Source organism: Capsicum annuum, chromosome 2, assembly GCF_002878395.1.
Source record: "Capsicum annuum cultivar UCD-10X-F1 chromosome 2, UCD10Xv1.1, whole genome shotgun sequence".
NCBI lineage: Eukaryota > Viridiplantae > Streptophyta > Magnoliopsida > Solanales > Solanaceae > Capsicum > Capsicum annuum.
In genome coordinates this window covers 92,130,520-92,144,409 of record NC_061112.1, presented here as the reverse complement: position 1 = coordinate 92,144,409, position 13,890 = coordinate 92,130,520, and the positions used below count along the sequence as shown (strand labels likewise).

The 13,890-nt window shown below is 28.3% G+C and overlaps 1 protein-coding gene across 1 annotated transcript in view; it reads left to right on the top strand.

Moving 5' to 3' along the window:
• The window catches only part of LOC107857883 (protein PopA1-like), a 31,334-nt gene extending 20,470 nt beyond the window's left edge, over window positions 1–10,864 (top strand). The window contains exon 4 of the mRNA XM_047407734.1: window positions 10,556–10,864. Within this exon, the coding sequence (XP_047263690.1) occupies window positions 10,556–10,864 (309 nt within the window). The remainder of the gene's footprint in view (window positions 1–10,555) is intronic.
• Window positions 10,865–13,890: the final 3,026 nt, after the last annotated feature.

Here is a 13,890-nt window from a genome sequence, read left to right as displayed (position 1 = left end):
GCATTAGATGGTTAATCTGTTGCATTAGATGATAAATTTGTTGCATCAGAAGGTTAATATGTTGTAGAAAAAATAGTAGCATGATTTTGTTCAATAGAACGACAACAATATCACCATTTTACCAATAATAAAAACAAATTAACTCAGCAATAGACGCAACACCAAAAACACCAACATCGTTGTTTTGTTTGTACAAACACAAACAACAAAAATCAAACTTCAAAAAATGCATCAAACAACAAAAAATCATATTTCACTCCGAAAAGAGAAGAGAAGACATACTAGAAATTAGAGCTTTATTCAAACCGCATTTCAAATTAAAGCAACAAATATTGGCTCGGGTTCCTCTTTTTCTTCAAAACTAAAAAAACCTATAATTTTTTACCTGTGAAAGAAGAAAAAGGACGATGAAGAATTTGAAGTTGTTGTGGCCAAAGAGCAAGGCTGAAACGTCGATTGACGATTGATACTCGAAGCCTAACTATTTATCGTCGGAGGTCGAAGTCACCGAGGATTGAAAGGAGAAATTTGCAGAACTGTTGGTTGGGAGAAACTATCGAGAGAGAGAGAGGAGAGAGACGGTTGATTTAGAAAGGAGAGGGGTGTGGGTTGATTTGTATTTTTGAAAAGATCAGAAAGTTTTGAAAATATTAATCAAGTCTACAATTAACTTAATCAAGCTTCCTAATTATGTTTGACCCTTTAAGGTGGTCAATGTCACCAATACTTCATTCAAGACTTAAATGACACCTTTCCTTCAATTTTCTCCACAAACTTACCCCTATCTTATTAGGATAGATATTATTTTTGATAAACCTTGGATTTAAGTAAAGCATCTCACACAATAAGTGTGTAACAAAAACAAATACAAAAGAGAACAATAACAATACAGATAGCAGCTATAACTTAAAGAAAAGAAAACAACATGTAATATCAAAATCCAAAAGTAGATGATAGGAGAATAATACTAGCAACTACTATATAGTATGTGATATCATACAAGTTAAATCCAAAATATAGTATGTAATATCATATAAGTCAAATCCAATAATTATCTTTGGTGTTTTGTGGGTGACGTTAAAGTTGGTCTTATTTGGGATAATTAGTCAAGTTGAAGTCCAAACAGAGTAACGACAGTTTTACCAATCATAAACAAAGAGAGGTATCCAAAAACAAAATAATGGCCCAGCTGACATAGACTAGAAAACAAGAACAATATTTGTTACTCCCTCAGTTAATTTTATGTATTATTATTTTCTTTCTAATCCATCCTAAAATGAATGTCATCTTTTCTTATTTAATAATTATTTAAAGATATAATTTTTTTTTTATTAGTCTCATTTAATTGAAAAAAAGACACTAATATATTTTTTGATAAAGGACAATTTGATAAATATTACTAAATTTTTTCTTATTTCTTAAATTTCGTGCCCAATCAAATAACGACATATAAAATGGGACAGAGGAAATATATCAATGACGTCAAAGGGATATTAAATGAAATTGAGACATGTATAAAATATAATAAAATAGAGCCACACTTTTAAGGTTTTCTCTGAAATGTGGCAGGTAAGTGAGTCGGCATAAAAAAGTTTTAAGGTATCTTTGATTGGAAAAGAGTTATTCTTATTTTGAAATTAGTGATTCACTGTATATATAAAATAACTTATTTTATTATTATGATACAAATAGTGAAAAATAATTTTGATATTAATTAATATCTTCAATCAAACATGATATAAAATAATTATTTACTTTATTTTAAAATTATTTGTCCCTTATATCTTACACCAAATGATCCCAAAAAATCACGACGGAAATTTGAAGCTTATATTAATCTATATCTATAATATATAATTTATATCTATATCTATATCTATATCTATATCTATATCTATAATCTATAATTTATAATCTATATATATCATAAAGCAAAGAAGTTAGCTTAAAATTAAGTCAAGTGGCATATTGAAAACTAACCACTTGATATTTTGGCAACAAGAATCTATTTTGTTGGAAACAAAATTTATTTTGGTGATTATTTTGGTGAATAACCAATTAGTAATCAAACAACTTATATAGAAAAAATTACTATAACCAAAAAGTCATTTCAAAATAAAAAATATTTCAATAAAGATGTGATTCCTTAAAATATGTGAGCAATTAATTTAAACAACATAAATAATAATATTATAAAAAGTAAATATTTATGATTTTAGTACAATTGAGTAAATCAAGAAAATATTATAAAAATCTATTAGTAAATAATAATCATGTAACTTATATGAATAAGATTATAATAATCAAAAAGTCATTTCAAAATAAAAAAAAATATTATGTAAAAGATGTTATCCCTCAAAAATATACATAATTAATTTAAATAATAATATTATCTAAAAAAAACATTTATAAGTTCACTACAATTTAGTAAATCAGGAAAGTATTACAAAAAAATCAATTAGAGAATAACTAATTAATAAAGTAACTTATATGAAAAAGGTTATTATGACAAATGAGTCCGTCCAAAATTAAAAATATTATGAAAAAGATGTCATCGCTTAAAATGTGTATATAATTAATTTAAATAACAATATTATATAAAAACATATTTATGATTTGATTACAATTGACTAAATCAAGAAAGTATCAAGAAATATCAACTAAGAGAATAACCAATTAGTAATCAAACAACTTATACAAAAAAAATAATATATAATAATCAAAGAGTTATTCCAAAATTAAAAATATTATGAAAAAGATGTGATCACACAAATGGTAACTTTGGACTAAAAGATGGAAGAAATTTATTTCAAGTAATTTTATTTAAAAAAATATGCGTTCATATTTAGTGGAAGAATTTTCATTCGATATATCTTAAGTAATCTATATTTAAAACAATATGCACTTATATTTAATGAAAGGATTTTCATAATTAAGAATAACTATCAATGAGTAATTACAATATCATTCTATATTAGGACATGAATAAATAATAGTCTTGAATTTAAAAGGATGGTAAATTGAAAATAAATAAATATTTTTTTTAAAAATGAATATTACTACACAGAAAAGATTGCATAATATTTATCGAAAATAACTACTAAAATTACATAGTCCTAATTAATATTCAAAGTAAAATTAAATTTTACTTTACAAAGTTATTCTTTAAATGACCAATTATATAACCTTATATATGTCTGTAAGAATAATTTCGGATTTTAAAATAATTAAATTTGAAAAAGATACTTCGTTTGCTGAACAAAAATTAATTAAAGAGGATTAAATTATCTAATATAAAACTTAAAATGTGCAGATCAATAAAATGAATTAGGAATAAATGTTTCTTAATAATAAAAATATCAATAAAAATTTTTAATAATTTTTATATGATGAAATGTATGCGTGAGTTACTAATAAATTGGAATATATGTAATTGAAGTATTACCATAAAATAAATATTTATATGACAAAAAGTATTTATAATTTCATTCAATGTAAGTCAATTAAGGAAGCATGACAAAATTGATTGAGAAATATGAATAGAAAATGAATAATCAATTAACAATTATCTATATTTATAATCTATAATCTATAATCTATATCTATAATATATTAAAAGTGTGAAGACACTTAGAGAAGTGATTTAAACTTTTTGTCCTTCATTAAAAGATTCCGCAATATACAAAACCGTCTTTTTCACTATTTTACTCAAATTTTTATTTAATTATTTTAATAATATTAACTGTAATATTAAATCCTAAAATATATATATAGAAAGAAAAAATTAAGAATCCTATAATATATGGTAATAAGAAAGTGTTACTGCAAGAAAAATTACAAAAAAAAAAACTCCTTAAGTTTTAGGAATCATAAATATACGTAATTTTTTAAATATTTTTTAAATAAAACAATGAAGTCTATTTTATAATAAATATAAATAAAAAGCAAAGTAAAAGTCTACAAATGACATAAAATGGTACAACAAACGGGTAAGGATTTGGACTTTTACTTGGAAAGTCTACAAAATACATGTGTTTTAATATTATTTTTTAAAATACACATTTTCTCTTTGGAAATTATATTCTTCTAAAATTGATATATATTTATGGGGGAAAATATAAATTTACCATATTTAGATAATTTCTTTCTTAAAAAGAATTTGAACTTTTATAAATTGACAATCCTTCTACAACAATACAATAACATCTTCAACGAACATATGAAACAAGATTATTTACTTTTGGTCTTAGATCATTCTTCATTGTTTGCTTTACAATTGTTTTTTAGGTCAAAAAATATTTTTGTAATATTTTATTTATTTTAAAGTACATTGATTTTATAGGTATCTTGAAGATGTATGGTGATGATAATACATATAGAGACAGTTGATGATTCGAATTTTGAAAGCAGATTAATTTCGCGTGAAATTTTTAGTTTTGAATGATATAAATTATTGTATCTATTCATTCTTATTCTTTTCAGGTAATGATCTTTTCTTTGTCTTCTTTTATGATATTTAATTTATCAAACTTTATGGAAAAGAAAAAAATAGTAAGAGAAAAGGCCTAACTAAATTTGGCTTCTTGATTTTCTTGAAGATTTCTATTCAATAATTTGTAGGTTTCTTACCGTAAAAAATATAAGATACAACAAAGAGACACAACAAGAGATAAAGAAGAGAACGGACGAATGTTTCTCCAAAAATATTCACGGTAAGGAAGAGTTGATAAATGTTTCTTCAAAAATATTCACAGTGAGGAAGAGTTGATAAGTATTTCTCCAAAAATATTCATCATGGATTAAAAATTCAACGTTTAGTAGAATACTTGGGTTTATCTGGCCGGACATACCAAGTACGAGGTTTGGCTAAATTAAACTCACCCTAATAGTGATTAGGTTAAAAAGAAAATGTAACATTAGTTCTCAATTTTCTTAAAGATCTAAGGTATCCCTTCAAATAAAGGCATTGGATGTTATCATTAATATTTTATTTTATACTGTACATAATATATTTTTAAAAAATATAAATATTAAAACATATTTGAATATATTGTTATAGAGAGGTAATTTTATAAAGTGTCTACCACTATAATAAACGCCATTGTTGTTATAGGTGGAATTTCATTATAGAGAAGTAACACATAATATGAAAAATCGGTTTCGAAGAAAATCAGGACGCTATAGTGAAATACCGTTATAACCAGTGATTGTTATAGAGAGGTCTAACTGTCTATTTATTATTAAGAGAAAAAGGTTTGAAATATATTTAAACTTCAGTGAAATTTGTTGTAGCATGCCTCAACATAGTGAGAGTCTTATGAGCCCTGGACTATTTATTACTGCAAAGGTCCTATTCAGATCCTGACATGCTCAATGTGCGTGATTCACGCAGTAGTCCAACTGACAAATATATGCCACATAAATACAATAATAAATAGTCTGGAGGGAGAGGGGTCATAGGACCCCCACAAAGTTGAGGCATGTTAGAGCAAATTTCTCAAAAGTCTAGATATACTTCAGACCTTTTCTCCTATTATTAAAGTAGTCTATTCATTGATTTGAATAATGAGTTTGTTCTTTTTATACATGCAACTTTCTTCTTTAACATTGAATACACATGCAATGCACGTATCCTAAGCTAGTATACATATATGTGGAAAAGAATATTATCACAACTGCAATTAATCTAGAAGTTCTAATGTCATAACAATTTATCACTATATAAGAAGACTACACTCAGTAAAAGCTAATTAATTTCTGGCATAACATGTTGGAGAAGATGAATTGTCCAAGTGATTTCTGCTACAACTTATCTTGTCGTGATAATCACTAGAATCTCAATTTACTGTGAGTTTTGTTTTAGAATAGATTTTTCTTGATTTATCAAGTCAACTAAATATACAGGTTATGTTGCATATTCATTTTATTTTCTACATATTGGTGAAAATTTTATGAGTTAGTATTCATGTACTTTATGTTTTATAAAAAAATATAATTTGTAATTTTTAAAAATTTAAGTTAGTGATCTTTTAATATGTCATACATTTTTAAAGATTTATAAAAATTTATCTTGGTCAAAATGTGGAATGAGAATTTTAGCAATAGCATTAAAATTTACAAGTTACACATTAATTATGAAGAAACTAATATTGATATTAGATAGTTGATTTTCTTGCATTGCAAATATTATTGCTTTAAATTTTAGTGAGATAATAATATGATTTTAAAAATTAATAAAATATGATACTAAATTACTAATTCATTATATTTCTATATATTAGGATTAATACTTGATTTGTCTATACTATATTTCTATATTTTATGATTAACAATTAATTTATAAATTAAATTGTGTGATTTTAACAATATATTAAAAGCTTTGTGGTATTGTATTAGGAATGATAGTTAAGTGACCTTAGCAAAAAAATAATAGTTGTATAACTATCTCTGAAATTTACCCAACACTAGAATTACTATCTCAAAAGCTATATATCGAAGATCGAAATTTGGGTAAGTATCTTGTGGCTGATGCTCAATGGGCAATGCTCAAATTCAATAAACCAAATACTTATGAATACTGATTTTTTCAAATTCATTATATTTAAATTCTTACTGCAAATATTATTGTACTTTTACGTAGCATATTGTACTAATGTGAAAGTAAAGGTTATTTATCATTTGTCATTTATAAACATTATGCTACAAACTTTCTTATTTTTTTTTTGTTTTAGTTGATATAAATAGGCAATGAATTCAATCATGTTTATATTTATATTTGTAACTCCAATTTTAGAATATTGTAGATCTTCTAGTACAATAATTGTTTTGATCTATTTTGTACAATATAAAAGTATAAAGATGAATAAGATTAATATCTTATTGTACTGATGAACACGAGGGGTTAAGTATTAGTTGAATGTTCTAAGATGGGAGAGAATTCAATTTCGATAGTGATTAACATTTATAATTTCATTCAAATTGCGAAAGTATGATAGGGTTGATCGAAAATAGAGTTGAAGAGTGAATATTCAAACCTATGAAGGACTAAACCATTTATTCAAAAAAAATAATATACAATAAGATTCATTAATATTAATCCATTATCATAAGAGAATAAGTGAACATTGTGAAATCATGCAAGCAGGTTAAGATTTTAGATAATGTTAAAGTTATTTATTGAAAAAATGGGAATAAAAAAATATGAGAGAGGAAAAATTGACTATTATTGAGACTTTGCTCAAAATTTTTGCCTTGACGCAAATTATATTAAATTTATAAAAAATATACTATGACTAAAATCGCACAAAGGAGTATAAAATTTACTTTGAAAGAAAAATCTATTAAGATAAGAAAAGAGAAGGGGAAACTCCTTTCTTCCTTTTGATAAAAGGGTGCAAATTAAAATATTTAATATAAAAGTATTTAAATTTCAAGTTAAAATTTTACAGAGAAGCCTTTTGTGCATAACTCTAAAACATATCTTTCATTAGTTCTTTATTTTTCTAACCAAATTTAGAAGTAAGTCACTTAACTAATTATAATTATGTTAAATATGTATTTTCTTTTGTAATTACATGATTTATTTTACAAAATAAATCAATATAGATCACAATACTATCTAATATTCTCATATAATTATATTACAATATAATATTATTTGCACGCGGATACTAACTTTCAAAAATAAATGTTTAAGTTTTATGTAATTAACGATATTAAGTTTAATATTTTAATAGTTATTTTTTGTACTGCTTAAATTTATTAATTTCAAATAGGTGAACGATATTGACTAAATTTTTTATTATATAAAATCAATAAGATAATAATTTCTATATTTAATTTCATTTAATATCGACCGTGCATCGCGTGGGTAATAATACTAGTACTAGTACTAGTATATTAAAAGTGTGAAGGGCCTTAAAAATGTTGTTTGAACTTGTTGCCTTTCGTCAAAAGTTTTTACTTTAGACAAATTCGTCTTTTCACTATTTTTTCCTAATATTTAAGAGTTAAAAGTGAATTAAATATATTTATGATAATACCTTTCCGTATTAGAAGTCATCGGAATTTCAATATTTTTTGTTAATTTAAGGATTGAAAATTAATTAAATATATTTATGATAAACTCTTTCCTAACCAATTTGGCAAAAAATTAAATCTAAATCAATTAGAATTTTACATCATATAGTTTTTGACCAAAAAGAATATAAGAAAAATAAGATCTCGGTTACTTTCCTTTTAAGTTTAGGACTCATAATGTTGTTGGCAATTTTGTGAAGTCTATATAGCACAAATTCTCACGTCCAATTAATTTGTATGCCTTTCATGACTGCTGAGGCATGAAATTTTTTTTTATTTGGTTCAAAATTTTCGATTTTCTTCTTGACATGCTTTGGTATTTGATTAACCCGTGCCATGCACAGGGTATGTGTTGTGATGGTGACTGGAGGTAGAAACAGGGACATGTTGGTGTTATTAAGAACAGGAAAAAGCATAATGGTAGCTTTAAGACCGTCCATATTCGGGATGCACAAGGTCATAAATTTTGCTACAAGTTTGCGTACTCTATTCACTCTTGGCAAGGGTACTAAGCCATAGGTTTCACAGCTAAAAGTAAGGTTTTAAGTTGTCCATCATCGAGGAGGAATAGGAGAGGCTGACAGCTCAATCCGCCAGCATTGCTTAAAGACTTAAACTATCTCGGATTCTTCTTTCTCTGTTTTAAGTCAATTTCTTGCTTTTGCTGAGTGATAAGGTTTAAGTTTTCTAGTTTGGAGTCTAAATATTTCACTTTGTTTATTAATACATTCTTTATTCTACGAGCAATGTTTTTTGATATAAAAAAATTAATGTGTGTGTAACTTCTCTTTACACAATATAATTGTAAGTGAAGATGAAGGAAAAGTAATATGAAAAACGTGCGTTGATTTTCAATAATTATATAGTAATGTCAATGCTTATTTAATCAAAATTTATGCTATATATTTGATGTATTGTTTCTAATTTTACATGCCATGATATAAACTTTATTCTAATCAGGTTATGCATATACAATTGTGAATATATGGCAGAATATGGAGAACCTCAAGAATGATAAAATGGTATCCAAGACATCATGCATAATTCTTTCAGAGCTAAGGAAACTTCAATCTTTGTTCGAGTAAGAGAGACAGAAGTAGGTTTTTCTTCTACGTGTTTTTCTTATTTTGATTTCATCTTTTTCAAATTATAGTGTTCTTCCATATGTTTTTTCCAGCCAGAATTTTTTTATAGTTTCATTCCCAAAGTTATATCTTGTTCAGCTATTTTTGTAATAATTTTGAGATTTAGCAGAATTAACTTGCAATCGGTTTAGAACCTTGATTTGTGATATATCTAAATCTATAATCTATATATCTATATTTATATCTATAATCTATCTATAATATATTAAAAGTGTGAGACCCTTAGAAAAGTGATTTGAACTTTTTGTCATTTATTGAAAGACTTTCTTTAGATAAAACTGTCTTTTCACTATATTTTTTTAATTTATTATTTAATTATTTTTTATTATATTAACTAGACTTCCTAAAATATATGTGGGACTTCTAAAATATATGGTACAAGAATTAATTAATATTTTTTTTTATAGTTTACAGGTCGTAGATGAATATCGGTTGACTTTGAAGAATTTCTTGTGTAAAGGTTAGGTTTAATTGTATTGTTTCTTTATTATGTTATTGTTTTATTTTAATTTACAAATGTTAGATGAATGTGGGTCGGCTTTGAATTTATTTTTTAGATAAAGGTTAGGTTTAATTGTATTATCGTAATATCTCTATTAGTTTGTTATTTTGTGGTAGTTTACAATTCGTGGATGAATCTCGATCGACTTTGAGAAATTTTTGTGTGTAAAATTTAAGTTTAATTGTATTGTTTTGATATCACTTTTATCGTATTATTTTATTACAGTTTACAGATGATAGATAAATATTGATCGGCTTTGAGGAATTTTTTTATGTAAAGGTTAGGTTTAGTTGTATTATTTTGATATCTCTACTATCGTATTATTTTGTTACTGTTTACAGGTTGTAGATGAGTGTCAGACGACTTTGAGAAAATTTTTGTGTGTAAAGATTAGATTTAATTGTATTATTTTGATGTATCTATCATTGTATTTTTTGTTGCAATTTACAGATGGTAGATGAATGTCGATCGACTTTAAAAAATATTTTTGATAAATATTAGGTTTAATAAATAAATTCTCCATCTTTACACACTCAAAAGATATTAAATTTAATTATATATTTATTTTTATTATTTAAATAGATATCCTATTTAGTGTAATGTTTGAACTTATTAAAGTAAGGTGCACGTGCAAGGCGCGTATACCTGAACTAGCTATATATCTATATTTATATCAAATATAGATTTAGTATCACAAACTATGTGATACCGTCATTGCTTCTTCTCCGGGAAAAGAAGTTCACGACCCGTGGGCCTTCTACCTCCACGCGACATTGCTCCATCAGGCTTTCGTCCATTGCGGAAAATTCCCCATTGTTGCCTCCGGTAGGAGTCTAGGACGTGTATTAGTCCCAGTGTGGTTGATCATCCTCTCGGACCAGCTACTGATCATCGCCTTGGTAAGCTATTGCCTCACCAACTAGCTAATCAGACGCGAGCCCCTCCTCGGGTGGATTCCTCCCTTTGCTCCTCAGCCTATGGGGTATTAGCAGCCATTTCCAACTGTTGTTCTCCCCCAAGGACAGGTTCTTACGCGTTACTCATCCGTCTGCCATTGGAAACACCATTTCCCGTCCGACTTGCATGTGTTAAGCATACCGCCAGCGTTTATCCTGAGCTAAGATCTAACTCTCCATGAGATTCATAGTTGTATTCTTTATAGCTTTCTTATTCGTAGACAAAGTGGATTCAGAATTGTCTTTCATTCTAAGGCATAACTTGTATCCATACGCTTCATATTCGGTCAGAGTTCGCTCCCAGAAATATAGCCATCCCTGCCCCCTCACATCAATCCCAAGAGTTTCTTATCCATTCTCATTGAACGACGGCTGAGGAGCAAATCCAACTAGAAAAACTCGCATTGGGCTAAGGGATAATTAGGCTCGAACTGATGATTTCCACCACGCCAAAGTGACACTCTACCGCTGAGTTATATCCCTTCCCTGCCCCATCGAGAAATAAAACTGACTAATCCTAAGTTAAAGGATCGAGAAACTCAACGCCACAATTCTTGAACAACTTGAAGCCGGGCCTTCTTTTCTCACTATTACGGATACGAAAATAATGGTTAAAATTGGATTCAATTGTCAACTTCCCCTATTGGAAATAGGATTAACTACCCATTTCGAAGGAACGAACTGGAGTTATATCTCTTTTCCATTCAAGAGTTCTTATGCGTTTTCACGCCCCTTTGAGACCCCAAAAAATGGACAAATTCCTTTTCTTAGGAACACAAGATTCGTCACTACAAAAACGATAATGGTAACCCTACCATTAACTACTTTATTTATGAATTTCATAGTAATAGAAATACATTTCCTACCGAGACAGTATTTGGAACTTGCTATCCTCTTGCCTAGCAGGCCAAGATTTAACTCCGCGAAAATGATGATTTATTTGGATCTACATGAGAGTCCAACTACATTGCCAACATCCATGTTGTATATTTGAAAGAGGTTGACCTCCTTGCTTCTCTCATGGTACACTCCTCTTCCCGTCAAGCCCCTTTTCGCCTCGATCCACAGAGATAAAATGTAGGACTAGTGCCAACAGTGCATCACGAAAGAAAGGACTCACTAAGTTAGGATCACTAACTAATACTAATCTAATATAATAGTCTAATATATCTAAAATAAAAGAAAATACTAATATAATAGAAAAGAACTGTCTTTTCTGTATACTTTCCCTGGTTTCGTTGCTACTACGGGCTTTACGCAATCGATCAGATTAGATAGATATCCCTTCAACATAGGTCATCAAAAGGATCTCGGAGACCCATGATGTGTGAACTAATGCTAACACATTTGAGGCTCTTAACTAAGAATAATTGTGAAGTCTTAATCTACTTTTGTCGTTTTTTATTGGTTTATGTTTGATTTTGTAGTTTAAGCTGATATGATAGAGAACCAACAAGAATGGAAGCAAAGAAGTTGAAATCTAAAGAAATCTGAAGAAAATAGAATTGTCCTAAAATGGAAGTTGTGACGACATTTTATGATAAGCCATTAAGGGTCTGATAAGTCAAGAATGTCGTTAGCCTAAGGCAGCTAAGGAGAACTAAAGCAAAGCCTTGATAAAATTTTGTGATAGGACATCACGTAGCTGATAGGTTATCAAGTTTGTCGTCAGCCTTAAGCAGGAAGAGCCAAAATTAAAGAAGAAGCTGACGACATTTATGATAAGTCGTCAGTTTCCTGATAAGCTATCACAAATGTCGTTGGCTAACCGAAGGATTTTTGATTTTTATTAATTTGTTTCCTTATTTAGGGTAAACTATTTAAAGCTTTGTTTTAGGATTTTCTAGACATTAATATTATTATTATTTCGCACAAGGTCGACACCTTGAGTTTTGGACAATACTTTTGATATTTTCTCTCTAATTTCTTGGCTTGAAAAAGAAAATACTTTGAAGAGATTATTATCATTATTCTGGGATTTTCCTTTGTGATCTAATCTGAGAATCTCTAGTTTCTATTCATCTTGTGGTAAGTTTATCTTTCAAAGCATGAATTCATCTAGTTGCTTTGATTTTTATGTCATGAGTGGCTAAATTTGTTTAACCTGAATTATGGGATCTAGGGTTAGGTCTTGATAAGGTGCTAAGTATTCAATATTCAAAAGGTGGTAGGATTTATTGATAATTCTGAGGTTTTAATTAATGTCTGTTGGTTGTAAATAATAGATAACACCTGCTTTGTTTGCTTGAGAAAGAAATCAAATATAGTGGGAAGTGAATTATCAACAGGGACTTGGAAATACTCTGTTTAATAATCAGCGCTGTAACAAGGTTGGTTAACCTGAGGTAAAATCTGGACAGTGAATGTAAATTCCCTAAGTACGAGAGGATTAGATAATCAAATGCTTAAGTAGGTCGAGAGAAATTTATGCATAATGTCGATAAAGATAACTTGTTGTCCTACCTACCGTGAGAATCTTGAACCACCGTCAGCATCTGTCAAGTACTGGAAGCCTTAGTGAACATAATTCTAGTTTTTTAGAAACTCTTGATTACGAACACTGATTAAAGCAACCGACAATTACTTGTTAAACTCAAATTCCCCATTTTATCTTTTCATGCCAGTTGTTTGAATTTAACTTGTAGCTTTAGTTTCAAACTAGGTTAATCACCACTCACATTGTTCCCTGTGGATTCGACCCCGACTCCAAAGTTGGGTAAATATATTGACGACGACCACCTTTCACTAAATTGACGTGTAAGTTGAGCGTTATCGAAAATGGCGCCATTGCCAGGAAATAATTTGGCGTATTGAGTTGGTTTGGAATTTTAGCCTACTTTCTTGAATTTAAACTTGTAAATATTTGATTTGAGTTTTTTTTTTTATTTCTGGTGTTAGGTAGATTTTTATTTTAGTTTACTTATTACTATGGCGTCTTGGAATGAACATGAGCTTGGTGGTTGGAAATCGTATCTAGACCTCACTTTTGTCAAGATTGTAGATATGCTCCCCGGAGAGAGATGTGTTCACCATCTCCATCCTACTGGGAGTATAATTGTTTTTTATGTGGTGGTCAAGATGGACATTGGAGTGATTGCCCAAATGCCCCCTCCCCCCAGTATGCTAACCCAAATTCTAGTTTTTCTTATGATTTTGATAGGTTTTATGGTCAAGAACAGGAAGAACAAAGCACTGGAAAGAGTGGCAT